The 26,108-nt window shown below is 44.1% G+C and overlaps 1 protein-coding gene across 5 annotated transcripts in view; it reads left to right on the forward strand.

The window, feature by feature from the left end:
• The window catches only part of MTCL1 (microtubule crosslinking factor 1), a 133,362-nt gene that overhangs the window by 7,979 nt on the left and 99,275 nt on the right, over positions 1-26,108 (forward strand). For all 5 annotated transcript variants that reach the window (XM_033178318.1, XM_033178322.1, XM_033178320.1 and 2 more), the window contains exons 2-3: positions 3,741-3,965; positions 5,652-5,810. In XM_033178318.1, the coding sequence (XP_033034209.1) occupies positions 3,741-3,965; positions 5,652-5,810 (384 nt within the window). The remainder of the gene's footprint in view (positions 1-3,740; positions 3,966-5,651; positions 5,811-26,108) is intronic.

The following is a 26,108-nucleotide window of genomic DNA, read 5'->3' on the forward strand; positions in this document are numbered from 1 at the left end:
CCCCATGGTTCAGTTACCCTCCCACTGGGCCCCTCCCATGGCACGTGAGGATTATGGGAGCTATAGCTCAAGATGAGATTTGAGTGGGGATCCATGTGGTATGGGGAACCATATCATATGGTCTCTCCCTAATTTTCTTTTTTCTTTTCTTTATTTTTTTTGAGACAAAGTCTCACTCTGTCACCCAGGCTGGAGTGCAGTGGTGCCATCTCTGCTCACTGCAAGCTCTGTCTCCTAGGTTCACGCCGTTCTCCTGCCTCAGCCTCCTGAGTAGCTGGGACTACAGGTGCCCGCCACCACGCCTGGCTAATTTTTTGTATTTTTAGTAGAGATGGGGTTTCACCGTGTTAGCCAGGATGGCCTCGATCTCCTGACCTCGTGATCCGCCCCCTCGGCCTCCCAAAGTGCTGGGATTACAGGTGTGAGCCACCGCGCCCGGCCCCTAATTTTCTTTTCAATACAACTAATGTTGGTGATATTTGTGCCAAAAAATATTGCTATTTACATCTGGCCTGCTCAGTGATGTGGAGGCGTGGTTGCATCTAGCCCTTGAACAGTTTTCGTCACCTGTAACATATGTATAAAAATGTAGCATTTAACATTAGGGTGGATATGGGTTCTCCTGTGGCAAAGTCTGAAAGCTAGAGACGTTTTATACCTGGAAGCTGTACCTGGCATCTTAGGGCTATATTGCATTTTAAAAACTTTTGTCTGAGTTAAGATCATCCCAGGCATTAATGACTCTGGAAGGCTTTCTGGAAGGAAGAACAATCGCAAACCATTCTTTTCATGAACAGAATGGCCAAAGTCACTGTATATTTGTATGTAGGGATATACATATACATATATTGACTTAGTGTTGAACATTTAGTGATTATTGCTTGTATTGAACCGATTTGTATTAATGGCTCAGTGAAACAATTACCTCTTTACTCAGAAACAAGCATTGGCTATTAGGTTCTTAAAGTCTGATCCATTAGTTTCATGGATGGGGTGCGAATCAAACTTGACGTTGATTTTTGAAGATTCAGAACTAACTTCCCACTCTGTTGAAAGAGTGACAACCGCAAGGCTCATTTTAAAGCATCCAGTCTGCAGTTGACCTCCTCTAGAAGTGGGTAGTGCAGGGGTACAGTTCCCATAGGGCGCCATCAAAGCCTCAGTGATCAGGCATCAGTAACAGCCTCCTCTTTGTGGAAGATTTCTGAAAAGTTGGCAAGCACTGTCCTGAAAGAGCTGTGTTCTCTGGTCCCCTGAAGAGCCCAGACCACCCATTCTGTTTATGTGTGTTCAGCTGATCAGCTCCTATGCTCAGTTCAGTAACTTCCAGTTCCAGCAGATCTCACCACAAGGACCAGGATTTACCAGGAGAGATTTCCATGGAGGAAAAAAGAAATGAAACTCTGTTAGAGTTCACAACATTTTCAGTGTTAAGATTGATCTTTCTTAAGACACATCAGGACATCTTATATTTTTAATATTTTCATCATCGGTATTGAAATTCTGTAGGAACATTTAGGAGCCAAGAAGAAGAACATTTTATGCATTTGACTACTGGGAAGTTGATGAAGCTTTCTTCTTTCACATCTATTCTCCTTGGTAGCCTATTGAAACAGGCTCCAGTTGAGTCCTGGGCAAGTGAGTAGCTCATTCTCTTGATGGGATAGTGTAGGCAGAGTGGAGAGAACCTACAGGCTGGACTGGGGGATGAGTTGCCATATCTGTGCCCTATCCAGTCAACCATTGTGTATAGCTAAGGTTGACTGAAGCACCTTCGTCACCCCATTTTGTGCCAATTCTTATTTTTCCATAAGGATTCCCAATTTTATTTGTTATGTTTCTTGTACTTAATCTTACCTAGGATAAACACATCTTCAGGAGATTTCTTTTTGTTTTTTTTTTGGTCTGAGGCTCAGATGTTGGGCACGTTGTTTTATATTGTTAGTCAATTCCTGGTTTTAAGAATAAATACAGGATTAGCATGAGTGGTAAGAATCCAGGAACAAACTAAATAGCAGGACAAGAATGGACAATTAGGGTGTCTAAGTGTAGGAGATACTTTTTTTTCTTGAACCTTAATATTAATTGAATAAAGTAAATGGGAATAACTGAGTGCATGCTATTCTGGAGGCATCTAAAACTATCAATTATGAAACCAGTCAAGAAAATCCCTAGAGTGTTTTCTTAATCTTCCTCCTTCCAAATTGTTCCTCCTTTAAATCTTGTGTAACACTTCAGTAGCGTGAATATCTCATACCTGCAGCTACATCTGTGGGTTTGGTTAGAAGCTTTCATCATTGGGCTGCAAGACTGGAACAAAGCAAGCATGCAGTTGTGTCTGATGTTAGTTGCCTTTCTGACTTGGTGTTTGTAAGTGTTCACTGGCGCACCTGTGTGTTCATTCAGCCATATTTATTGAGGGCCTACCGTGTGCTCCATGCCGCTCTGGATGCAGAGAAGAGCAAGACAGACAAGCTTGCTCCCCTCTGAAGCTTACCTTGTTAGTGTAGGTGACAGAGAGTAAGTAGGAAAAAATACCAATACTATTAGATGGCACTCAGAGATGGGAAGGAAATAGAGCCAGCAAGAGACTAGAGACTTGGGAGCTGATGAGGGTGGTCAGGGGAGGCTTTGCATGACCTCAGCTTATATGAGGGAATGAACTCTGCAGAGATCTGGAGTGGGGAGTGTTTTCAAAAGTGGAATAGCAGGTAAGGTCTTGAGGCCTGAAGAAGCAAAGGTGCGAGCAGTCTCAGACCCTGCAACGCTAGTCGTGGGCAGGGAGGGAGTGTGGCCAGGAGGCCCTGGGAGGCCTGGAAAGAAGGAAGCCCCTGGAGGGTTTGAGAAGGGAGTGAGGTGGTCTGATTTGCACATTAAAAGGATCGCTCTGCTGGGTGGGGGACAGACTATAGGAGGATTAAAGGGCCAGCTGGGCAGTGGGCACCTGTGTGTCTCCACTTACATCTGTGTGTGGCTCCCCTTCCCCAGGGAGGGAGGCCTGGACCAGGGGGATCCGTCCAGAAGAGGCACAGCTCTGGCTGAGGGCTTGGCTGCGAAATGGGAGGGAAGGGAGAGTCAGGAATGACTCCTTGGGTTCTCCTGTATTCACGGTATGTTCTTGTGGACAGCAGAGTGGAGGTGTGGGAAATACAGGATAGGTGAATGGGAAAAAACATACCCAGTGTGTATTTAAAATAATGGATAATGTCTCATTTGTGGATAGAGTCGCTTAGTCAATGCTGAGATGCGTCTTGTGGAACAGAATTTTTGGGACCTTTGCAGGTATGTTATAGTTCCAGGGCAGTTAGCAGTTGTTATCCTACTGAAGTGTATGTTCTTTGAAGGCAGGGTCCCTATGATTCATCTTAGTACCTAGGTTATGCCTTAGAGATAAAGGCTTAGGTCAATGTTTGGTTTGAATCGAAAGGTTCGATTATCTGCAGAGTTGATTTTATTTGATTATGTAAGGAGATGTTGGGAGTGGGATAAGTTCTGAGAGGCCAAAATGAGTAATCCAGTTTTTTAGCTTCTGATTACATAAGATTTGAACAGATACTCAATTATATTATCTCATGTGCAAATTTCCAGAGGTTCTGCTGCCTGTCACACAGACGTGGCCATGAGCTGATGGGTAAGCGTGCAGGTTTTCAGTATTTAGTATTGAGCGGGGATGAAGGAGGGACACACCATCCTTTTTTGATGTACTTGGCTCATAAATCTTCTCTGTCTGGTTTGCATAGGATGAGTTAGATGAACTCCGTGCTGAGATGGAAGAGATGAGAGACAGTTATTTAGAGGAAGATGTTTACCAGCTGCAGGAACTTCGGCGAGAACTGGACCGTGCTAATAAAAACTGCCGAATCCTGCAGTACCGTCTTCGGAAAGCTGAGCAGAAAAGCCTGAAAGTGGCTGAGACGGGTCAGGTGGATGGCGAGCTTATTCGAAGCCTGGAGCAGGACTTGAAGGTGAGTGAGAGGGGTGGTGCGTCCACCCCCGAGGCTGCTGTGGACCGGCTGGCCACGTGCACGTTGCCCTGGTGTTTTTTTCCTGCTTGTGCCTGTCTCTACAGATTGCAGCATAAATAGTCTTGGTTTGCTTTATGGCTTATAGAGTGTATGTAGTTGTGTGACTTTGACAGCCCAGGTTTAAATTTGTCATAATATTAACTTTAAAAAATGATAATAATCTGCGATAACAAAGAATTAATACCTGCCATGGGTCTGACAATTGGATAGAAATTCTGCAGAAACTCTGAAAGTTCTGAAATTTAAAAAAAAAAAAAAATCTATTGTAAAAAAAATCTATTATCAGTGTAGTCAAAGGCCACTCTTAAAAGTTGACCATATCACTTAACATTTTTTATTGTTATTTAAGTTTCCAGGATGCAGAAATCCTGACATTCCCATAACCCAAGCGAGACTTGTGTTGTGAGGATCTAACACCAGGAGAAATCATCACAAATTGTCTAAGGTGTCTTTGAGAACCACTGGGAGAAGTGGGAATAATGGGAAGAAATCCCAGACTTTATGCCATTTTCTCTCCGTGGGCAGTGAGGCCCTCATGACCTGATTATCAAATCATTTATCTAGAGATGAATTATGCATACTGTTCTCTTTATTACCAGAGTACTTGTGAAATCTCATCTAGCCTTTCAGTATGATAACAGGAAAAGAACCTCTGTAATTCTACCAAAGTTATAAACCACTAACAAAATGTCATTCAGTGTAATAAAGGGTGATTTATATTTCGCTTACAAGGCCTCTTTCCGCATTTGCTTTTAGAAAGTAAATATGTTTAACTGCTTTGCTCATTCAAATGGTTTACCATACCAGAGCCACAGTACAAAATTTAAAACTTGACTACATTGAATATCTTATGCATGCAGGATTTTTAAAATTATTTTAGAGACAGGATCTTGCTCTGTCACTCAGGCTGGAGCGCCGAGGCACCATCATAGCTCACTGTTACCTCACACTTCCTGGGCTCAAGCGACCCTCCCATCTTCACTTCCCGAGTAGCTGGGACTATAGGCATGCACCACCGTGCCTGGATTATTTTTTATTTTTATAATTTTTTAGAGACAGGGTCTCGCTGTGGTTCCCAGGCTGGGCTCAAACTCCTGGCCTCAAGTGATCCTCCTTTCTTTGCCTCCCAAAGTGCTGGGATTACAGGCAACTTACTTGTTTTGTTAGCATGTGGGTTTGGTATTACTTTAGTGAATAGAAATGTTTGTTTACTATTATTTAAATTTCTCGCTTGAAGCCCTTGAGCCTAGGCAGAATTGGCATGCTTGGTGATTATCTGTGGGGGAAAAAGGTTATCCAAAGTGAGCTTTAAAAACAATTTATTTTAAAGCATTTAACTTTAGCAGTTTGGGGGGGTTGTATACCAACTTTAGTGACAGTAATGTTAGCACGTTCTGATAATGCACCACTATCAGACCAGCCAGAGTGGCCTTTTAGTCCAGATGTTGATGTCATTTTTAAACGAATCTCCTCCTCCTTTTAAAAATAGGTCGGTTATGTACTGCCAGGGTCTTTGCTATGTGGTGCAATATCATATTAATGATTTTGCCTCTGACGTTTTCTGATAGTACCCTTAGCACACACAAAGCCTCATATCCTGATAATGATCTCTGTGGGTCAATGCAGGTAGCCAAAGATGTATCTGTCAGATTGCACCACGAACTTAAGACGGTGGAGGAAAAGCGCGCTAAAGCTGAGGATGAAAACGAAACTCTCCGACAGCAGATGATTGAAGTGGAAATATCCAAACAGGCCCTCCAGAATGAGCTGGAGAGACTGAAAGAGGTAATCCAGAACCGCGGGGATCCTGCCCCTTTGGATTTAATAAGGAGGAGCTTGGAACTCCAAGTGCCCCCTTCTCATTGTGGTCGAAAGCCGGGGTTAGCAAACCGTGGCCTGTTTGGCTCAGAAGTTAGATTGTTTTTACGTTTTTTTCCTAGCATGGTAAACAAACAAGCAAACAAGCAAAACTCGCAGGGAGGAAAGCCCCCAAAAGCAAAGAAGACTATGGATTCAATACTGTGTGATGCTTGCGAAGCCTAAAATATTTTCTATCTGGCCCTTTACAGAAAACACTTACTGGGCCCTGGTCTAAAGCTATTTTTTGTAATTACCAGTCGGATGAGCTGACCATTAATTCCTTTGATGTGTCCAAGTGGAGGCTATTATTGCTAGAATACAGAATTAAGAAGTAGCTTTTTTCCCCAAAGTCTTCTCCAGTGACCTGGATAGTCTGTTATGGTTGTCTATGAAAGCTGTGTAAACAGACAATGTATGTATGCCACCTATGTAGCTAAAATGAGTTAAATATAGACATTTTTAAATTTTAGGGAGTGATTTTTCTAGCAAAGTAGTCTGGAAAATGAGTATTTTTTTTTTCATGTGCATACAGCAATGCGAATCCTGTTTTGTTATTGACTTCCATTATAAGATTAAAGCAGAGTGTTTTCTTGGAAAATGTCCTGCATGTGTTGAAATTAAAAGCCTTTGGCGAAGGCTTTAAGCTTACAGTGAATTCTGGCATGTTACTTGCACCTGCCAACAGCCTTGCTTAGCGGCTCATTTTTCCTTTGGAAAAGTTTCCTGATTCACACGGTTCTTCCGTATCCATGCTCCCTCCCATCGGCTGCACCTGGTTCTGGCCCGCAAGGCTCTGGGTGGAGCTGTGCAGGTGTGGTGCAGGCCCTGCTCTCCAGGCGCCTCCATTTCAATCAGGTGCATAGACAATAAACAAATCACAGCAAAGTAGCAGGCGTGCCCCTCTCTGCTTCTGTCCCCACCCCTCCGCTCACAGCTGCCCAGGCCTCCCTGCTCTTCCAGCACGCATGCCCTCACCGGAAGGTTCTTTCTCCAGGCACTCACCTGTGTCTCATTCCCTTATCTCTTTCGGGTCCTGAGATTCACTCAGCCCCTCCCCTGCACACTCGTGAAATTTGTCCCCATCTCCACCCTGGCCAGCCCTGTTCACCTTCCCATCTGACAGATGTATTCTGGGACATTATTTGTCTATTGTCACCGCTTATCTGACAATGCTGTGTTTTCTTTCTCTGTCTTTCATCCCTCCCCTCCTTTACTGGTGCCCCTTCGGATCACAAGCTCTGTAGGGCAGGGACAGGGGCTTTGTCTCTCTGGTTCACTGTGGGGCCCTCATGCCTGGAACAGTGCCTGGAACATGCTGAGTGGAGGAATGGATGAGGGGAGCAGAGCATAGAGCTGTGTGATCAGAGCGTGCCTGGGAGATGAGGTGGCCTCCCAGAGGAAGAGGTTAGCTTCTGGGAGCTTGCTTTCGTCACAGGTAACCCTCACCCCTTAACTTACACTTGTATCTGCCCCCAGGACTCCAGGAATTTGTCCTCTAACTGAGGATCTCTGCCTCAATTAATGTACCAGTTGCTGGTACTTTACTTCCCTCCCGTTCCTTTGTTCTAAGTTTGCTGGAATAGTTTCCTTTCTCAGTCTGAGCCTGACCTTAACAGTTAGAGGGTAGAGAAAATAGTTTACAGTTGACTCTGGAACAACATGGGGATTGGGGGCATGGGGGTCACCTCCTGTGCAGTTGAAAATCTGTGCATGTCTTGTAGTCTTAGAGACTAGGGAGGCAGAGGCGGGAGGATTGCTTGTGCCCAGGACTTTGAGGCCGGCTTGGGCAGCACAGCAAGACCCTGTTTCTTAAAGAAAAAAAGAGAAAATAATGTATATAGCTTTTGACTTCCCCAAAACTTAACTAATAATAGCCTACTGTAGACTGGAAGCCTTACTGATATAAAATAGCCAATCAACACATATTGTGTATGTTGTATGCGTTATGTACTGTATTCTTATAATAAAGCTAGAGAAAATAAAATGTTGTTAAAATGAGAAGGAAGAGAAAATATATTTATTATTCATTAAGTGGAAATGGACCACCATAAAAGTCTTCATGCTCATAGTCTTCACGTTGAGTCAATAGAGGAGGAAGAGGAGGGTTTGGTCTTGCTGTCTCGGGTGGCGTAGGTAGAAGATTTGAGTGTAAGTGGACCTTCACAGTTCAAACGTATGTTGTTCAAGAGTCATAGAAGTATATTTTTTAAAATTGTATATGTGTATACATTTGTGTATAAATACATAAACATAGAAATCTATATTTTAAGTAGGTGAAGATTCTTTTGCATACATTTAAATGGATTTGTGTAGGACTTGGCATCTCTTTGGAGGAAGAAACGGTTACTGTTGCTCTTGACATTCAAAAGCAAGGCCAGGGTGAGACAAGGATCTTCAGAGAGCCTGATGCTGGCTGAGGGTGGATGTGAGGAGAGAATGGAGAGGGATCAGCCCTCCCTTTGTAGGTTAGAATTACTGAGAGGAATTGTTCAATTAGGATGAAATAAGTATTTTACTTCCAGAGTTGCAGTCAGGGTGGGGGGACCGCATATTTACACCAAACTTCGAAATGAATCATAAAACTGACAGGAGTCCCAGGAGGGTTAGATGCTGGTAGATTAAACTGGAAGCAGAGAACGGTGGCATCTCGTGATAGGAGGTTCAAAGGTGGTGGAGGAAATATTTATTGGAAAATGCCAACTGCTGTCTTTGTGAATGGGTTCTTTTTGCAAAAGCCAGTACAAACAGGCTAAGCTTTGCTCTGGGATGGGGACAATATTTTTTCTATCCTGAGCCTCACTTTTTGTTGTTCACCCCTGGAGTTTTGTAAATGGATGTGTGACCTCCTGAAAACGGCAAGGATAGTTCATGGGTTGTGTGTGTCTGCGCAGCAGCAGTTGTCGCGGGTGTGTGTGTATCTGCTCGGCCTCAGGGGTCCATGAGACAGCACCTCCACGCCTTTTCTCCTCTGGAGTCTCTGAAGCTCCAGACTGTTTTCAGCTGCCTAGTGGACATCTCCAATATGAGTTTTTCCTAGCACTTTAGACTCTGTCCAGAAGAAAGTCATCGCCCCTTGCCCCACCCTGTACCTTCTCTGTCTCCTGTTTGTGTAACGGTCCCTGAGCCCTTTCAGTCCCCAAGGCTGACAGTGGTGTTACCCTTAACCCTCTTCTCCCTTCTTCAGCTGCTTGCTCGGTGCTGTAGGTTCGGCTTTTGCAGGCTTTGGACATTTCTTTCTCACTGATAGCTGATAGAACATGGATGAACCTTGAAAATCTGCTAAGTAACAGAAGCCAGACATACTGTTTGATTCCATTGATAAGAAATATCCAGAGTAGATGAATTCATATAGATGGAAAACAGATTCGTGGTTTCCAGGGGATGGGGAGAGGGGAGAAGTGGAACCAACTGTGTGATGGGCAGGCGGTTTCCTTTTGGGGTGATGAACATGTTTTAGAACGAGATAGATGTGGTGGCTGCACAAAACGTGAATGTACTAAATGCCTCTGAGTTGTGCCCTTGAAAATGGCTTGTTTTCTGTTACGTGAATTTTAACCTCAGCACTTTGGGAGGCTGAGGTGGGTGGATCACCTGAGGTCAGGAGTTCGAGACCAGCCTGGCTAACATGATGAAGTCCAGTTTCTACTAAAAATACAAAAAATTAGCCGGGTGTGGTGGCGCGCACCTGTAATCCCGGCTACTCCGGAGGCTGAGGCAGGAGAATCGCTTGAACCCAGGAGGCTGAGGTTGCAGTGAGCCGAGATCATGCCATTGCACTCCAACTTGGGCAACAAGAGCGAAACTCCATCTCAAAAAAAAAAAAAGATTTTTCTTTCTCCAGTCTATCCATACTTTTACCAGTTCCCTACCTCAGACGAGTATTTGAGAGCTGACAGTGTGGGCTGACCATGCACGTTGAATGTATACACGATTTCTAGTCCTTTCCTGTTCTCTCTGCATGCCAAAATTCTGACCATCTCACTCTGCTTAGACAGACAGACCTGTCTTGGCTTGTCTAACTCTTTCGCATGACACAGCAGCCTATTACCCCCGACCCATCCCTGGCTCCCTGTTGGGTTTCCCACTCCAGGGCTGTAGACATTGGCCTGAAATGGAAGAGCGGTTTAGAAGGATGATGGGGACTGTGCGCTCTGATTCTTTTTGAACTGCTAGAGGTGTGTCTTTGAAGTTACTTTCTCTATTGATAAAAAAGGGCTGATCTGGCTAGAATTGTCCCTTCCCACTAGCCAGCTTGCTCGCTGACATCCTGTGCCTGTTCACTCTTGGAGTCTGTGACCCCAGGCACCCACATGCCCTCAGCTTGTACCAAAGCTCAAACAATTTTCATCTTTTTTTTTTTTTTCTGATATATTTCTTCTAGTATTCAACTCTACCTATAGCGGAGTCTCTCAAAAAGTAGAAAATGGTTAACATTGGCTTAGTTTCCACTTCTTAAAGATTGCTCTAATTCTTTCACTGAACAATATTTCATTCTACCCCCAATTTTTAGAGTTCTGTTACATGCTAGACACAAATAACAACTAGCCAGGTTAGCCAGCACTTACAGGGATGAGAGACATGTTCTAGATCATTCCGGTGAGCTCAGGTTATTGAAAAGAGTCCCAGGGAACCAACCAAGAGACAGCTTCTTGTGGCCGCCTTTTCTCAAGCTCAGAAAATGACATGGATTCCCTGGGTTTGATGGAGACTTCTTTTGTGCATAATAAATAATCAGATTTTGTAATGATTCCTGTGTGCTTGAGAGGAATGTGTTTTGGGGTGCAGACTTTGATTTAAATCTATTAGATTGAAGACTTCAAACTTCAATTGTAACCCACAGCAAAAAGGGCATCATCACTCAATATACAACTATAAACAAAAGTTTAACAAAGTAATGCTTAACTTTGTCATCTGGGGTGCACTCTGCTATTTTCCATTCAGCTAAAAAATTTTTTAATGGTGGTTATAAGATTGATTTATAGTTCATTAGTGTATTGTTGCAATTTGGGAAAATGTGTTAACTCATTTGTTCACTGTATTCAAATTTTCTATATCCTTTATAGCTTTTTGTCCCATTATAATTATGCATTTTAATTTTATTCTTGTAATGTGTCAAACTTTGCCTTAGGTATTTTGATGCCAAATTTTTAAGTGAAAACAGATTTAGGACTCTTCCTCGTGATGAGTTATTCCCTTTATCTGTTGGTAATGACCTCTTTATTCTAATGTATTGCTTTTTGCTGTAAAGTCTTTTTTATCTGCTTTCATCATCTATACCAAATTTCTTTTGGGTAGTGTTGGCTTGGGATAGCTTTTCTTTCTGTTTTTTTTGTTTTTTTTTTTTCCTTAAACAACAGACATTTATTTCTGCCAGTTCTGGAGGCTGGGAAGTTGAAAATCAAAATGCTAGTTAGTGTGGTTCCTGGTGAGAGCCCTTTTCCTTGCTTACAGATAGCTGCCTTCTTGCTGTGTTTTCATATGGCAGAGAGCATGAGAGTGAGAATAAGAGAAGAGAGAGAGAGCGAGCAAGCAACAAGCACATGTTCTGGTGTTTCTTCCTCTTTTCATAAAGATATTAACCCCATCATGGGGCCAGGACCCCACCTCCATAGAACATCACGCTGAGGGTCAGGGCTTCCACATATGAATTTGGGGGAGGGCATAAATATTCAGTCCATAAAAAGGGGGAGAGAGGAGGAGGCAAATTAGGAGGCTTCTCCAGTAAATCCTTGAGAGAGATGGTGGTGATGTGAACCCCAGGGTTTTGGTAATTCTTTTAAAAATTCTTTTCAATTTTAGATTCGGAGACATGTGTACAGGTTTGCTACATGAGTATCTTGGTTTGGGCTTCTAGTGCACCCACCACCCAAACGGTGAACATTGTACTTGGTAGATAATTTATTTAAACCCTCACCACCATCCCCCCCATTCTCCCCACGTAAGAACTCCCCAGTGTCTGTTATTTACGTCTTTGTGTCTGTGTTTACCCATTGTTTAGCTCTCACTTGTGAGAACATGCAGTATTTGACTTTCTGTGTCTGAATTATTTGACTTAGGATAATGGCCTCCAGCTCCATTCGTGTTGCTGCGGAAGACAGGGTTTCATTCTTTTTTATTGCTGCATAGTATTCCATGGTGTATATATACCACACTTTCTTCATCTAGTTGTCTATTGATGGATACTTAGGTTGATTCCATGATTTTGCTATTGTGAATATTGCTTTAATAAACATAGGAGCGTAGGTGTCTTTTTTATATAATGATTTATTTTGGGTAGATGCACATTAGTGAGATTGCCGGGTTGAATGGTAGTTCTATTTTTACTATTATTCCCCGTACTGTTTTCCATAGAGTTGTACTAATCTGCATTCTCACTAATAGTGTATAAGAGTTCCTTTTCCTCCATATCCATGCCAGCATCTGCTGTTTTTTGATGTTTTAGTAACAGCCATTCTGACTGGTGTTTGATGATATCTCATTGTGGTTTTAATTTGCATTTCTCTGATGATTAGTGATGTGGAGCATTTCTTCATGTTTCTTGGCCACTTATATGTGTTCAGTTGAGAAATGTCTGTTCATGTCCTTTGCGTAGCCTGGGATAGCTTTTCTATGGTTTCTTTAGTTTCTATTTTTCTATGTCATTATGTTTTCTGCGTATTTCTTGTGAACAGAATGTAGCTACATTTTTAAAAAATGGGATCTGAGACTCTTTTTTAAACTGATAAATTTAATCCATGTATATGCATTGTGGCTACTGATGGTTTGACTTTATTTCTATCATCGCATTTTATTTATTTTCCCTGCTTGTTCTTTCTTTCTCTCTCTCCTTCCTTCCTTCCTTCCTTCCTTCCTTCCTTCCTTTTCTCCCTCCTTCCCTCTCCTCCCTCCCTCCCTCTCCCCTTTCTTTCTTTCTTTGACTTCTGAGTTTTTAACTCTGTGTCTTAGTTGGGAAGTTATACGTTCTACTTTTGTTATTTTAATGATTACTCACATATTTAATATGCATGTTTGAATTGAAGTTTAAAACTAATCATTAGCTGTATTCTCCTCCTGAAGAATACAACCATCTTAGAAAGCTTCAACTTTAATCATATCTTGTCTTTCGTATGTTTTATATCATTTTAGCTTCATCTTTTTAAACTGACCTTTTAAAAACTTATTTAATAGCTAATGCTTGTTTAGATTAATTTACGGTTAATTTAATTGCCAGTTTGTTTACTTATCATTGCTTCTTGAATGTTACTCCTCTGAGTTCAGTTTCCTTCTTGCTGATCTTTTAATACATCCTTCAGGGGTTCTTTTCAGTAAGCAGTATTGCCTGAAATGCTTTCATTTCATAATGTCTTGAAATCTATTTAGTTGGGCATGGAATTCCAACACTTTGAAGATAATATTTTATTATTTTTTGGCTCATTTTGCTATAGAGAGGTCTGCTGTCAGCATAATTTTTATTTTTGTAGCTAATCTGTCTTTACTTCCTGATGACTCTTACACTTTTCTTTTCGTGTTTGGTATTCTATAGTTTCTGTCCTCTTTATCTAGGTTTATTCTTATTTTGCTGAACATTCACCGTCAGTCTGATTAAATCTGTCACGAAATCTGGAGAGTTTTCACTCCAGATAGTGTTTGATAGTGAAATTTTCTCAAATCTTATTTCCTTTCATCACCTGTATTCTTTCTAAAACTTCTGTTAGTCTCATGTGGGGCTTTCTTATGTTGCCCATTCTTTTTTTTTTTTTTTTTTTTTTCTGAGACAGGGTCTCACTCTGTCACCCAGGCTGGAGTGCAGTGGCACGATCTTGGCTCACTGCAACCTCCACCTCCTGGGTTCAAGCGATTCTCCTGCCTCAGCCTCCCAAGTAGCTGGGCGTGCCACCATGCCCAGCTAATTTTTTATTTTATTTTATTTTAGCAGAGACAAGGGTTTCACCCTGTTGGACAGGTTGGTCTCAAACTCCTGACCTTAGGTGATCCACCCGCCTCAGCCTTCCAAAGTGCTGGGATTATAGGTGTGAGCCACGCACCCAGCTGGATTGCTTGCTTACTGTACTGTTTTTTGAGACAAGGTCTTGCTGTTGCCCAGGCTGGAGTCCAGTGGTGTGATCACAGCTCACTGCAGCCTGGACCTCCTCGGGCTCAAGCAGTCCTCTCGCCTAAGCGCCTTTCACCCCCACCCCCGGCCCCGAGTAGCTGGGACTACAGGCTAGTGCCGCCATGCCCAGCTAATTTCCATATTTTTTGGAGAGACAGGGTTTTGCCATTTTGCTCAGTCTGGTCTCCAACTCCTGGCCTCAAGGGATTCTCCTGCCTTAGCCTCCCAAGGTGCTGGGATTACAGGCGTAAGGCCTGCCTGTTATGTATTTTTTCTCACTGTTGAGTTTTGAGAGTTCTTTGTACATTAAATTAGTTAATTAATTAAACATTTCTTAGAGACAGGGTCTCCCTCTGTCACCCAGATTGGAGTACAGTGGTATAATCGTGGTTTACTGCCACCTTGAACTCCTGGGCTCAAGGGATCCTCTGCCTCAGCCTTCTGAGTAACTAGGACTACAGTTAACGCCACCGCACCCAGCTGACTGTAGAAAATCTTTTGTAGAGCTGGGGTCTCGCAGTGTTGCTCAGGCTGTCTCAGACTCCTGGGCTCAAGTGATCCTCTCGCTTTGGCCTCCCAAAGTGTTGGGATTTTAGGTGTGAGCCACTGAGCTTGGTGTATCTTAGATACAAGTCCTCTGTTGGATATATGGTTTGCAAATATTTTCTCTTACTCTGTAGCTCGTCCTGTCATCCTCTTACAGGCTTTTCTCAGGGCAAAAGTTTTTAGTTTATGAAGCCCAATTTACGAATGATTCCTTTTATGGTATCAATTTTAAGAGCTCTGTGCCTAACCCTACATCCTGAATCTTTTCTTCTCTGTATTTTTCGGAAAGTTTTATTGTTTTACATTGCACATGTATGTCTGTGATCCATTTTGAATTAATTTTTGTATATGGTATGAAACTTAGGTCAAGTTTCAGTTTTTCGGCCTGTGAATATCCGGTTACTCTGGCACTCTCTGTTGAAAAGACCACCTTTCCTCCATTGAATTACTTTTGCATTGTTGTCAAAAATCAGTTGGGTACATGTGTTTGGGTCTATTTCTGGGTTCTCTGCTGTGTTCGATTGATCTCTGCCAGAGCCACCCAGCCTTGATCACTTAGCTGTGTACGTCCTGAAAGTACTTTCTTGGTACGGAGTCCATGCCAGTCTCATTTGGTCCCTCAATGGGCATTTTGGCCCACTCACCTCTTTGCTTTCGGTATGTCTGTGTGTCTCTGCACAGCCTCATCCTTATGAAACGCGGGATAAATATTTGTTCCATGGGTGAAGGTTTTATCATCTTTATTTTCCCTCGAGAAAGAGCCAGAACATCATTTAAAAATCTCTTGCTGAGGAATTTCTGATTCTTTATATCATTACCTCAGGATAGTTAATAAAAGCCAGTAATTCTACTGTAGGTCAAGTTTTTTGACAATGACTGTGAGGCATGAAATCGCCCTGTTTGGTTAGTGATAAGCAAAGCCGCTTCTGTTCATCAACTTCCTGAACGTCAGCCAGGCTCCTCGCTGGGCTTGGACAACACCGGCTTGTCCCCTGTGCACTATACAGCTGTCTTCTTTTTATTTCCTGTGCAGTCTCACCCACAGCACTGCAGGCTCCGGGGGACCTTTTAGGGCAGATTATGGCACCCTGGGGATGGATGCATCGGACATAGCTATGCTGTGTGAGCAACCTGTTACTTTGCAGGCTTCCCAAGAGATTGAAGATCCATCTATTTCTGCCCTTCTCTAAGATAGCCTTTCTTGGAAAATGCGAATCTCTGATAACGTGCAGGGCGTTTCAACATTTTACCTTCATGTTAGAATGGAACCTCTGACTTGTAGTGAAATGGGCACTGTGCTTCAGTCGCTTTTCTTAAAATTAATTAGCCAGGCGCGGTGGCTCACGCCTGTAATCCCAGCACTTTGGGGAGGCCGAGGTGGGTGGCTCACGAGGTCAGGAGATCAAAACCATCCTGGCTAACACGGTGAAACCCTGTCTCTACTAAAAACACAAAAAATTAGCCGGGTGTGGTGGCGGGTGTCTGTAGTCCCAGCTACTCGGGAGGCTGAGGCAGGAGAATCGGGAGGCGGAACATGCAGTGAGCCAAGATAGTGCCACTGCACTCCAGCCTGGGCGACAGAGTGATACTCTGTCTAAAAAAAATAAAAATAAATAATAATGATAATTAAAATAGGCCAGGTGCGATGGCTCACGCCTGTAATCCCAACACTTTAGGAGGCTGAGGCAGGCAGCTCACCTGAAGTCAGGAGTTCGAGACCAGCCTGGCCAACATGGTGAAACCCTGTCTCTACTAAAAATACAAAAATTAGCCGGGCATGGTAGCAGGTGTCTGTAATCCCAGCTACTCAGGAGGCTGAGGCAGGAGAATCGCTAGAACCTGGGAGGCGGAGTGTGCAGTGAGCCGAGATTGCATCGTAGCACTCCAGCCTGGGGGGCAAGAGCGAGACTTCATCTCAAAATAATAATAATAATAATGATAATTAAAATATAGACAGCACATATTTCTGAATAATTTAGACTTTCACTAGGCAGTCAACTGCATCAAATTTGTAACATTGTCCGTTCTATGGGAAAAATAGAAACTACTGCTCTTCTCAAAAACACATTTTTTTTTTTTTGAGATAGAGTCCCACCCTGTCACCCAGGCTGGAGTGCAGTGGTGTGATCTCAACTCACTGCAACCTCTGCCTCCCAGGTTCAAGTGGCTCTCCTGCCTCAGTCTCCTGAGTAGCTGGGACTACAGGTGCGCACCACCACACCTGGCTAATTTTTGTATTTTCAGTAGAGGCAGGTATTCATTATGTTGCCCAGGCTGGTCTTGAACTCCTGACCTCAAGTGATCTGCCTGCCTCAGCCTCCCAAAGTGCTGGGATTGCAGGTGTGAGCCACTGTGTCCCGCCTCAAAATTTACATTTGAATCTCTTGGGGGTCTGTTGAATTTATATGCTATAAGTCATGTTATTGATGTCATATAATTTAGGTAACTTTATTCTTTTAATCTTCATTTTTCTGAGACGGGGTCTCGCTCTGTTGCCCAGGGATCATGGCTCACTGCAGCCTCGACCTCTTGGGTTTAAACAGTCTTCCTACCTCACGCTCCCGAGTAGCTGAGACTACAGGCGTGTGCCACCACACCCGGCTAATTTTTTTATTTTTTTATTTTTATTTTTAAGTAGAGACTGGGTCTCACCTTGTTGCCCAGGCTAGTCTCAAACCCCTGAGCTCAAGCAATCCTCCCACCTCAGCTTCCCAAAGTTTTGGGATTACAGGTGTGAGCTACTGTGTTTGGCTAGTTTAGATAACTTTTATCTTCAAGCGCAAAATAAAGAGTCAGAGAAATAGAAATGCTTAGAAAATACTCCGTAGTATTCTCTGCGGCCTGAGTGCTCTTTCTTGGTGTTGCTCAGACTCAGGTGAGCCGTCGTACACTGAAATGGTATGACTGTGAGCCAAATAAGCAGTGGTGTTGTTTTTTTCTCCCTAGTAATACAAAATCATTCAGCATTGAAAAGGCACCAAGTTACCCGTACACAGTTACACAGCCCAGCTGAATGTCTGTCCCTGTTGGGCAGGTAATCAGGTGGTACTTGAATTCTGACCTGAGGATAAGCCCCAGAGAGAGGACGGACCCCAGGTGCTGGCAGGGTGCCGTTCCCCATGGCTGGTTTGTACAGGGTGGTTATTCTCCCCTGAAAGAATGTTGGGGGTGGGGGCAGTTAGGTGCATGTTTGTTCCTTGCGTTCTAGACATGCTTTCGTGTGACCTTCGGCAGTGTTCCTGGGACAAGGGAAGCAGGAAATGGGGAAGGCGTTCGTCAGGCAGTTGGCATTTGAACGTAGACACTGTTCATCTTTGGGTGCGGATGTGCTCTGGTCGCCCAGAGCCGTGTTCGTTTAGCAGACATCTATCTGTGTACTGTTTAGTGCTGAACAGTTGCCGTAGACCTTTGCCAGTTGTTTTCCCATCACACGTGGCTCATCTCTCCTGGCAGGAGGGAGGAAGGTGAGAGCTGAGGACGCAGTGCCTGGGAGCCAGGGCGCAGGGCAGCCCTCGGGACTGTCAGACCACCTGGTGGGCCGAGGTGAGATGAGGCTGGGGAGGGTTTGGTCCTCTGTATTTATTCATAGGGGTGAGTAAAGCTTTTCTTTTCATAAATGAGAGAAACAAAATCACTGCTGAAAAATCTTCCATGTATTGTTTTTGTAAATTATAGGAAACATTAAAATTTAAAGCTGATACAGGTTTTCACAACAAGTGCCTATTTCTGTTGGCCTCATTTTCTGTTTGTTTTTGAGACAGAGTCTCTCTGTCGCTCAGGCTGAGTGAAGTGACGTGATCTTGCCTCACTGCAACCTTTGCCTCCTAGGTTCAAACGATTCTCCTGCCTCGGCCTCCCCAGTAGCTGAGATTACAGATGCCCGCCACCACGCCTAGCTAATTTTTGTATTTTTAGTAGAGACGGGGTTTCACCACGTTAGCCAGGCTGGTCTTGCACTCCTGACTTCAAGTGATCCAGCCACCTCGCCTCTCCAAGTGCTGGGATTACAGGTGTGAGCCACTGTGCTTGGCCGTTAGCATCCTGTTAGTAATTGAGAGCCTCAAGCACTGGCAACGAGGAGGCTACAGGAGCGTCCTCGCGGGTGGGAGTGGGCCGGCCAGCCGGCTGGGTCAGAGTTGGGGCTTAGCCAGGACATTTTTACTTTTCAGTTTTGAAGTAACACTCAGAGTTTCTTGTTTGTTTCCAAGGGTTCTCATGTAGGAATCTTGGTTTGGGTTTGGATGTGTCATTTTTATCTTCCCTTGAGAAAGAGCCATAAACCTTATTTTGAACTTATTTGTAAACAAGGTTACTCACGGGGTCATCTAAGTAATAAGGCCCAGTTGTCATCTAACCTCGTGGAAACATCACAGGTGAGCCTTGCTAGAGGAATCACTTGAGTAATCCGCTTGGAGCAGGGTTTCTCTGCTGCCGTTTTAGGCTGGGTCCTGCTTCGTTGTGGGGACTGTCCTGTGGACTGCAGGATGCTTAACGATGTTCCTAGCCTCTGCCCACTAGATGCTAGTAGCACCCCCCTCCCCAATTTGTGACAATCAAGAACTCTTTTCCCCCTCCAACTCCCCTGAAGCTTTAGAGGGAAGAGTCGTCGCTTGACCCCGAGTTCTTGGTGTTGAAGGATTTCAGCTGTCTTGAAGGATTTGTTTGACAAGATTGTGGGTTGGCTGCACAAGGTTTGTTCTAGCACCTAGGAAAACTCTCTCGTCTCTCCCTTCTTACTGTCTCGGGTCACACCCTGCTCCAGAGCCATCCCCGTGAAGTCTCCAGCTTGGCTCCTTACGTATTTTCTGAAGGGTACCCTGCATTTTCTAGCTGATTGATGAAATGGGTAGAAGGTGACACCTGTGTTCACCTTTGTTCTCAACCTCTTGCAAAACACCCCTTTAAGTGACTCTGTAGATGTTTGGGCCCTTCTCTGTGGGAAAATTAGAGGGTGGCAGTGCCAGGGGCAGGTTTTGACAAGTGGTTTCTTGTGCCATTGCTTTTATTGAGGTGGTGAAAGATTGTAGAGTGCGTGCCCGGGATCAACCCCTTTGGCCAGTGATGCCAGGCCCTTGCTGCACGGTGGCATCCCTGGGGAGCTTTTAAGAATCCTGCTGCCCAAGCTACACCCTGGCTCTTACATCAGACCCTGGGTTGGTGACCCAGGCGTCTGTGGTTTTTAGAACTTCCCCGGTGGTTTCAGGTCAGCAGCAGTGTGCCTCCAGCATCTCCTTCACGGAAGCTAACAATTTTCCACCAGGAGAGGGGCTGGGAGTTGGTCAGATTAATGAAGGGTAAAAGTAGGAGTTTCCCAAACTGGCATTTTGTGAACATGAGGCTTCGGAGTCACTTGTTTGGACAACTGACCTCTTTCCATCAAAGCCAAGGCCCCAGACAATTTAGCTATGATATATAATTACTCGAATGAGTTAGTAAGTTCCCAATCATGAGTTTTATATTTCCAGGACTACAGAAGTTGTAAAGGACAATAACTATATGGTTTCCTGTTACAGTTTTCCTAAAGCAAATCTGAGGTCAGATTCTAGCATATGCATGAAGGTGGCCTTTGTCTATGGTGGATTTGAACCTGCCACTCATCAGTTCCACTCCACTCCTCCGCCACCATCAGTTTCTTTTCTCCTCTGTCCTCTTCCCCTTTGGCTCAGCTAAAGAGCACACTGTTCTGGCTGTTGTGAAAGATGGCACTGAATCTATGTGGCTCTGTTCCGTGGGTCAATGGCAGACGGAATCTAACAGGACGGGAACCCTTGCTGGAATGTGGGTGGTCTCTGACCTGTCCTTCCTGGCTGCCTTTTTCAAGTCATCCCCTTCAAAGGCCGGGTTTCGTCTGATCCCTGCTGCTCTAGGGGTGGTAGAACACATTTTCTGTAAAGGAGGAGATTCAGGGGAGTTTGCCAGCCTGGGCAGGCTTACTCTGCATTACTTCTGGAAATTCCTCTAGTTGAGGGGTGGGCATGGAGGTAGGGGTGGGAGTTGAATGAAAGCGTGAGATGAGAGCGTGTGAACTGAATGAAGGCCTGCTCAGAGCCACGGGCTGTTTCCCAACGCTCAAAGCAACCCAGTGTCAGGGCACACTTCCCCTTGAGAAAAAGCTCAGGGAGAGTAAGTGGCACGCCTCAGGTCATACAACTTGTGAATGGCAGACAGGACCTTGCGCCAGTAGGAGCCATTGACTGTAGGGGACAGAGCAAATACTTTATATATTTATTTTTAACCAAAATAACTTTTCCTTTTCTGAAAAGAAATGGGGAAATTCAGCAGTATTTGTGTGAAATGTATAAATGTGTCTGCTATCATATATTAAGGCTGTGTGTGTACAAAATAAAGAAGACAAATAATTAAGTCCTTCTCCTCACTTTTTAATCCTGTGTCACATAAGCAGCCAGGGTATAGCTGCTTCCATGGACAAATCATATTTCACCTGCTCTGCCACTGATTGAAAGGTACACCATTAGGAGAAGGCAGAACATGCTGCCAATTACATGATGACATGCCATAGATCATAACATGCAGCCTAATTTCAGAGATGTTAAAATGTGACACTATGCATCTAAAAATCAGTGAAAGATGGTATGTGTAGATGCTCCTTGACTTGTCTTGGGGTTACATCCCGACAAGCCCATTCATTTTAAGTTGAAACTATAGTAAGTCAGAAATACATTTAATACACTTAGCCCACTGAATGTCATAGCTTAGCCTCGCCTGCCTTGAACAGACTCAGAATACTTACATTAGCCTACAGTTGGGCAAAGTCTTCTAACAACACAAAGCCTGTTTTATAATAAAGTGTTGAGTGTCTCATGTAATCTATTGCAATACTGTACTGAAAGTGAAAAACAGAATGATCGTACAGGTATTTGAAGTCGGGTTTCCACCAGTAACATGAAAATTTATACCTGGAACCATCATACATTGGAGGCCGTCTATATCCATGTATTTTTGTTATGTCCTGTGCCCCAAATGTTCCTACCTGAGTAGAAACCTCAGGAGGCATGAGGGAATTTAAAGAGCTATTCGCCACTATGTCTGACTCCAGAGGACACCTATTTGGAGTGTTCCTGTGAGCTGCACTGGATATTGCCTGTAACTCTGCGTATTCCCTTGTGCAGTAAAGTTCTGGACGGGACATTCACACGCAGGACGCTGGCACCACCCTTCACTTTCATCTTCTCAGCAACGAACCAAACTAAGAGAGTCGCTGATGTTCATGATAAAGTTTTCTTGAGTTCTTGCACTAGGCTCTGTTTTGACATTTAGTAAATAGCTTAAACAGAGACAGGGAAGTTTAACAAGTTTTAAGCATGGGTTTAGAGAAAGCATTAAGAAGCTTCCTGTAGTAATTTCACTTCGTACCTGTATTTAAAATTCACAGCTGGTTCCAGCAGCTTCTTATATCTTTAACAACCCTGGGCCGGGCAGTGAGGGGCGTGTCGCGGCCGTGGGGTCTGGGCTAGCCATCGGGGTGCGTGTTCCTGAAACTCTTCTCAGAATCTGACTGACAGCAAGTGAAATGAGCAGAACCCATCTAAGATGCCAAGCAGGTGACCAACGCGAGGGCAGCCAGGCATCTGGGATCTCCCTCAGTTTCCTCAGGGCTGAGACAGTGACTGAGGGAATGCTGTATAAACGGTGCAGGCTAAGGATTGAGCAGTGGGTTCGAGTCCCATGACATACACACTGGGGGAAAGTAGCCCCTCACTGCTTTCAGAACTGCTCAAGGACTGGGGTTGTGCAGGGCTCCATAACCAACTGCAGGACAGAATCTGCTGCTAAACCAAGGTCATGGCCCATCTGACCCATGACTCCAGTTGGCCGGTGGGCTGGCTTTCCTGTCTGTTGCTTTTTGGGGCCATGTCGGCATGATGAGAAAAAGTGAGTTTGGTTTAGGCAGCCATCATGTGAGTCTTACTGGAGTGTGTTGGTCTCAAAGAATCAACAACATACCTTTTTCATTTTTCTTATTTCTCCTTCAATGGTATTTAAGAAGCAACAGTTTAGTCAATAATTTCATGGCTAATATCATTTTCTTCCAAAAGAGTTTTACCTGGTCTCGCATTTCCAAACCAGAAAGCCTCTCCTTTCTCTTGGGTAGCTACGCGGTGGGGTGGGCCTCCTCTCACCACAAAGCTTAGGGGCCCATTCCCACCTGGGCTCTGAGGTTATTGGTGCAGTTTTTAAAAATAATTGTATGCATTAATCATTTGCTAGAAGGTAATGTTGGTTGTTCTTGTTAAGTTACTCTATATACTAATATTCTTTGGATTTATGGATATGACACGTGTTTACATATAATTCCCAGTTTATGTATGGTGGGAAACTCATGAGTAAAGAGGTGATTTCTGTCTTATTTTGTAAAATCATTTTTATAGGTATTTTTAATGTGAAGCCCTATGGATTTATAGCATGAGTTTTTAGGTGGTGTTCTTTCCTATTTTGAGACAGACATGTTGGCCAGTGGACACCAATAATTTAAAAACGACCTTGGGAGAGACTTGGAGGTCCAGTTGACCTCATATGATTAGCAGAGGACAAAGGTGTGACATTTCTTTTGCTTTCAGAATGGAAAATAGAGACACTTCTTTTGAGTTTCTCTTCCTTTTCCTCCGCACAACACAGTTTTGCTTTTTATAGGCAATAACTGCCTTTTAAAGTCAGGTTAGACCTACCTGGTGCATTGATAAGGACGCGCTGCTCTGAGAGTGGATAGGGAGGCTCACACAGTCCTTCTTGGTTAACTTCCCCTCTGCAGCGTCTATGACATCTGAAAACTAGGCTCAACAGAGTAAGAAACCATAAGTTAAAACCTTGGACAGCCAATACTATGTTGAAGTGAGAGTCCACTTAACTCATAGATGACATCCCTGAAGTCTGGACTTAGTATATTTTGGTGCATGTCGCTTGTTCATCTAAAAAAAGCATCCTGGCCAGGCATGACGGAGCATGCCTGTAATCCCAGGCACTTGGGGAGGCCATAGTGGGAGGGTTGCTTGAGGCCAGAAGTTGAAGACAAGCCTGGGCAGGACAGCAAGACCTTGCCTCTACAAAAATTAAAATTAAAAAAATTAACCAGGTGTGGTGGCATGTACCTACAGTCTCAGCTACTTGGGAGCCTGAGGCGGAAGGATCTCTTAGAGCCCAGGAGTTCCAGGCTGCAGTGAGCTTTGATGATACTATTGCACTCCAGCCTGGGCAACAGAGTAAGAAAAAAAATTAAAAATTAAAGAACACCCTGAAATATGGGATGCTCAGGGGTGAGGATACTAGTCAGGAGCAGGCAGGGGACCGTTTCACCAGAAAGCACACCCTCCAAGCACGTTTGGGGTGGGCGTGCATACGCGGTGGAAGAGAAGCAATACAGAAAGGTTTTCTGCTAGAATATGAATGCGCTTCCCCCTAAGAGTTCCTGTGCATATCTATAGTGTTTATGAGATAACCTACACTACCTAGGATTGTTTTTCTCATGTTAATAATGAGACTGCATCTTTCGGAGATCAACAACAACATCTTTCATATTCAGAGAGGTCAGAGTAATTGAGAAACTGACAAGTTCAGGGAGAACACTGTGAAACAGCACTGTCTGGTCATACAGCCTTCTGCTTGGACGGGGGGCCTGTGTGTGCGTTTAAGTGCTGATACTAGGAGGGTTGCCACAAGTATCTGCATTAAGGAGATTGTTTTTGTATTTTTGTTTGTTTTGAGACGGAGTCTTGCTCTGTCACCAGGCCAGAGTGCAGTGGCCTGATCTCGGCTCACTGCAGCCTCCACCTCCCAGGTTCAAGCAATCCTCCTGCCTCAGTCTCCCGAGTAACTGGGACTAAAGGCGCATGCCACCACGCCCGGCTAATTTTTTTGTATTTTTAGTAGAGACGGGGTTTCACCATGTTGGATGCTCTCCATCTCTTGACCTCATGATCCGCCTGCCTCCGCCTCCCAAAGTGCTAGGATTACAGGCGTGAGCCACCTCTCCCGGCCAAGGAGATTGTAAAGAGGAAATGAGAGTAACATTTCTTTTCTGGCTGTAATTAAAACAATTGCTTTGTCCTTGTAAAAGATGTTAATGTCTCCTCCAGCCCATCCTGCTGAGTGAATTTGGAGGCACGCATCATAGTAATTGGTTAGTCAAGAAACAGTTGTATATTGCTGTTTTTACTCACTCACCTTTAAGTTGTTTATAAAGCAGGTTGTTTTCCCGTTAATCAGAACCCAGTCTTTAGAGCTCTGTTACTCATGTGTGTTGAGGGCGGCAGGAAGCAACCCCCTGAAACATTTGGAAATCCGTAAGAAACAAGACAGTGGCCAAGCTGTGTTGCAGCCCCTGTGAGGCAGGCGGATTATTTTATGACCCTCATGGAACAAATACCATGAGGCCCAAGGAAATGAAATAACTCCATTTTTTATTTTAGTTAATTAATTTTTTGAGACAGAGTCTCGCTCTGTCACCCAGGCTGGAGTACAGTGGCACAATCGTAGCTCACTGCAACCTCTACCTCCCAGGTTCAAGTGATTCTCCTGCCTCAGCCTCCCTAGTAGCTGGAATTAACAGGTGCCCACCACCACACTTAGCTAATTTTTGTATTTTTAGTAGAGATAGGGTTTCACCGTGTTGGCCAGACTGGTCTCTAACTTCTGACTTCTGGTGATCTGCCTGCCTCAGCCTCCCAAAGTGCTGGGATTATAGGGGTGAGCCACTGTGCCCGGCCGAAAGAACTCAATTTTAGATTACTCCTGTTATGAAGCTGTGGGACTCTAGGCTTCCTGAGGGCAGGGGTTGTGTGGTCTTCCTTGTTGAATCCACAGCCATAGCCTAAGGCAGCACCTGGGATGTCCTAGTTGCCCTTACATTTGTTGAGTTGAGTTGGAAAGTGAACACCAGACCAGATCTTTTGCCTCTTAGGTCTTCTCACCACAGACTCCATTCTTTCCACAGAGCAACCCTAAATTGCCCCCTTTTACATAGGGCATTACCAGAGCCCAGAATGGTTAAGGGACATGGCCAGGATTTTGTTGAGTCCCCATCGAATGTTCTTACTGCACAGGTTCATGCATGCAGGTACTTGGGGATGGGGAACACCTTGAAGTGGGATGGGTGGAAGGAGTTTGAAGGTTGTCTACATGAAGTTAGATGTGTGGACTGTAGGACCCGGGTTCATTACAGTGGCATTAGTTACTCAGGAATAATTATGGCTGGCTGGCTGTCCTTTTCCCTGCCGTCCATGTGGAATTAATGAGAACGCTCTTGTTTCAGTCATTCATCAGTGTTCTTTGTTCAGCTTCTGCTTTCCTAACTGCAAATAAATTGCTTTTAATAGCAAGTACCTTTTATTCTATTGTTAACACTTGAGAATGTTTAAAGGATGGGTTTCAATTGGATTCCTTAATAGAAGGAACTGGCTGCTTTTCCAGGGCAAAAATTACCTGAATGGTAATAGCAAACTGTGCAGCTAAGTAAAAGAGGATGGGATGGGAAACGTAAAGGGACATAACAGCTAAATGGAAAACTGCGACTGAGCCACCGACTCATGCACACCCAAACCGGGAAGGACAGGAAGGAAAATAAGAAAACA

This window comes from Trachypithecus francoisi, unplaced genomic scaffold (genome assembly GCF_009764315.1).
Source record: "Trachypithecus francoisi isolate TF-2019V2 unplaced genomic scaffold, Tfra_2.0 Lachesis_group19, whole genome shotgun sequence".
Lineage (NCBI taxonomy): Eukaryota > Metazoa > Chordata > Mammalia > Primates > Cercopithecidae > Trachypithecus > Trachypithecus francoisi.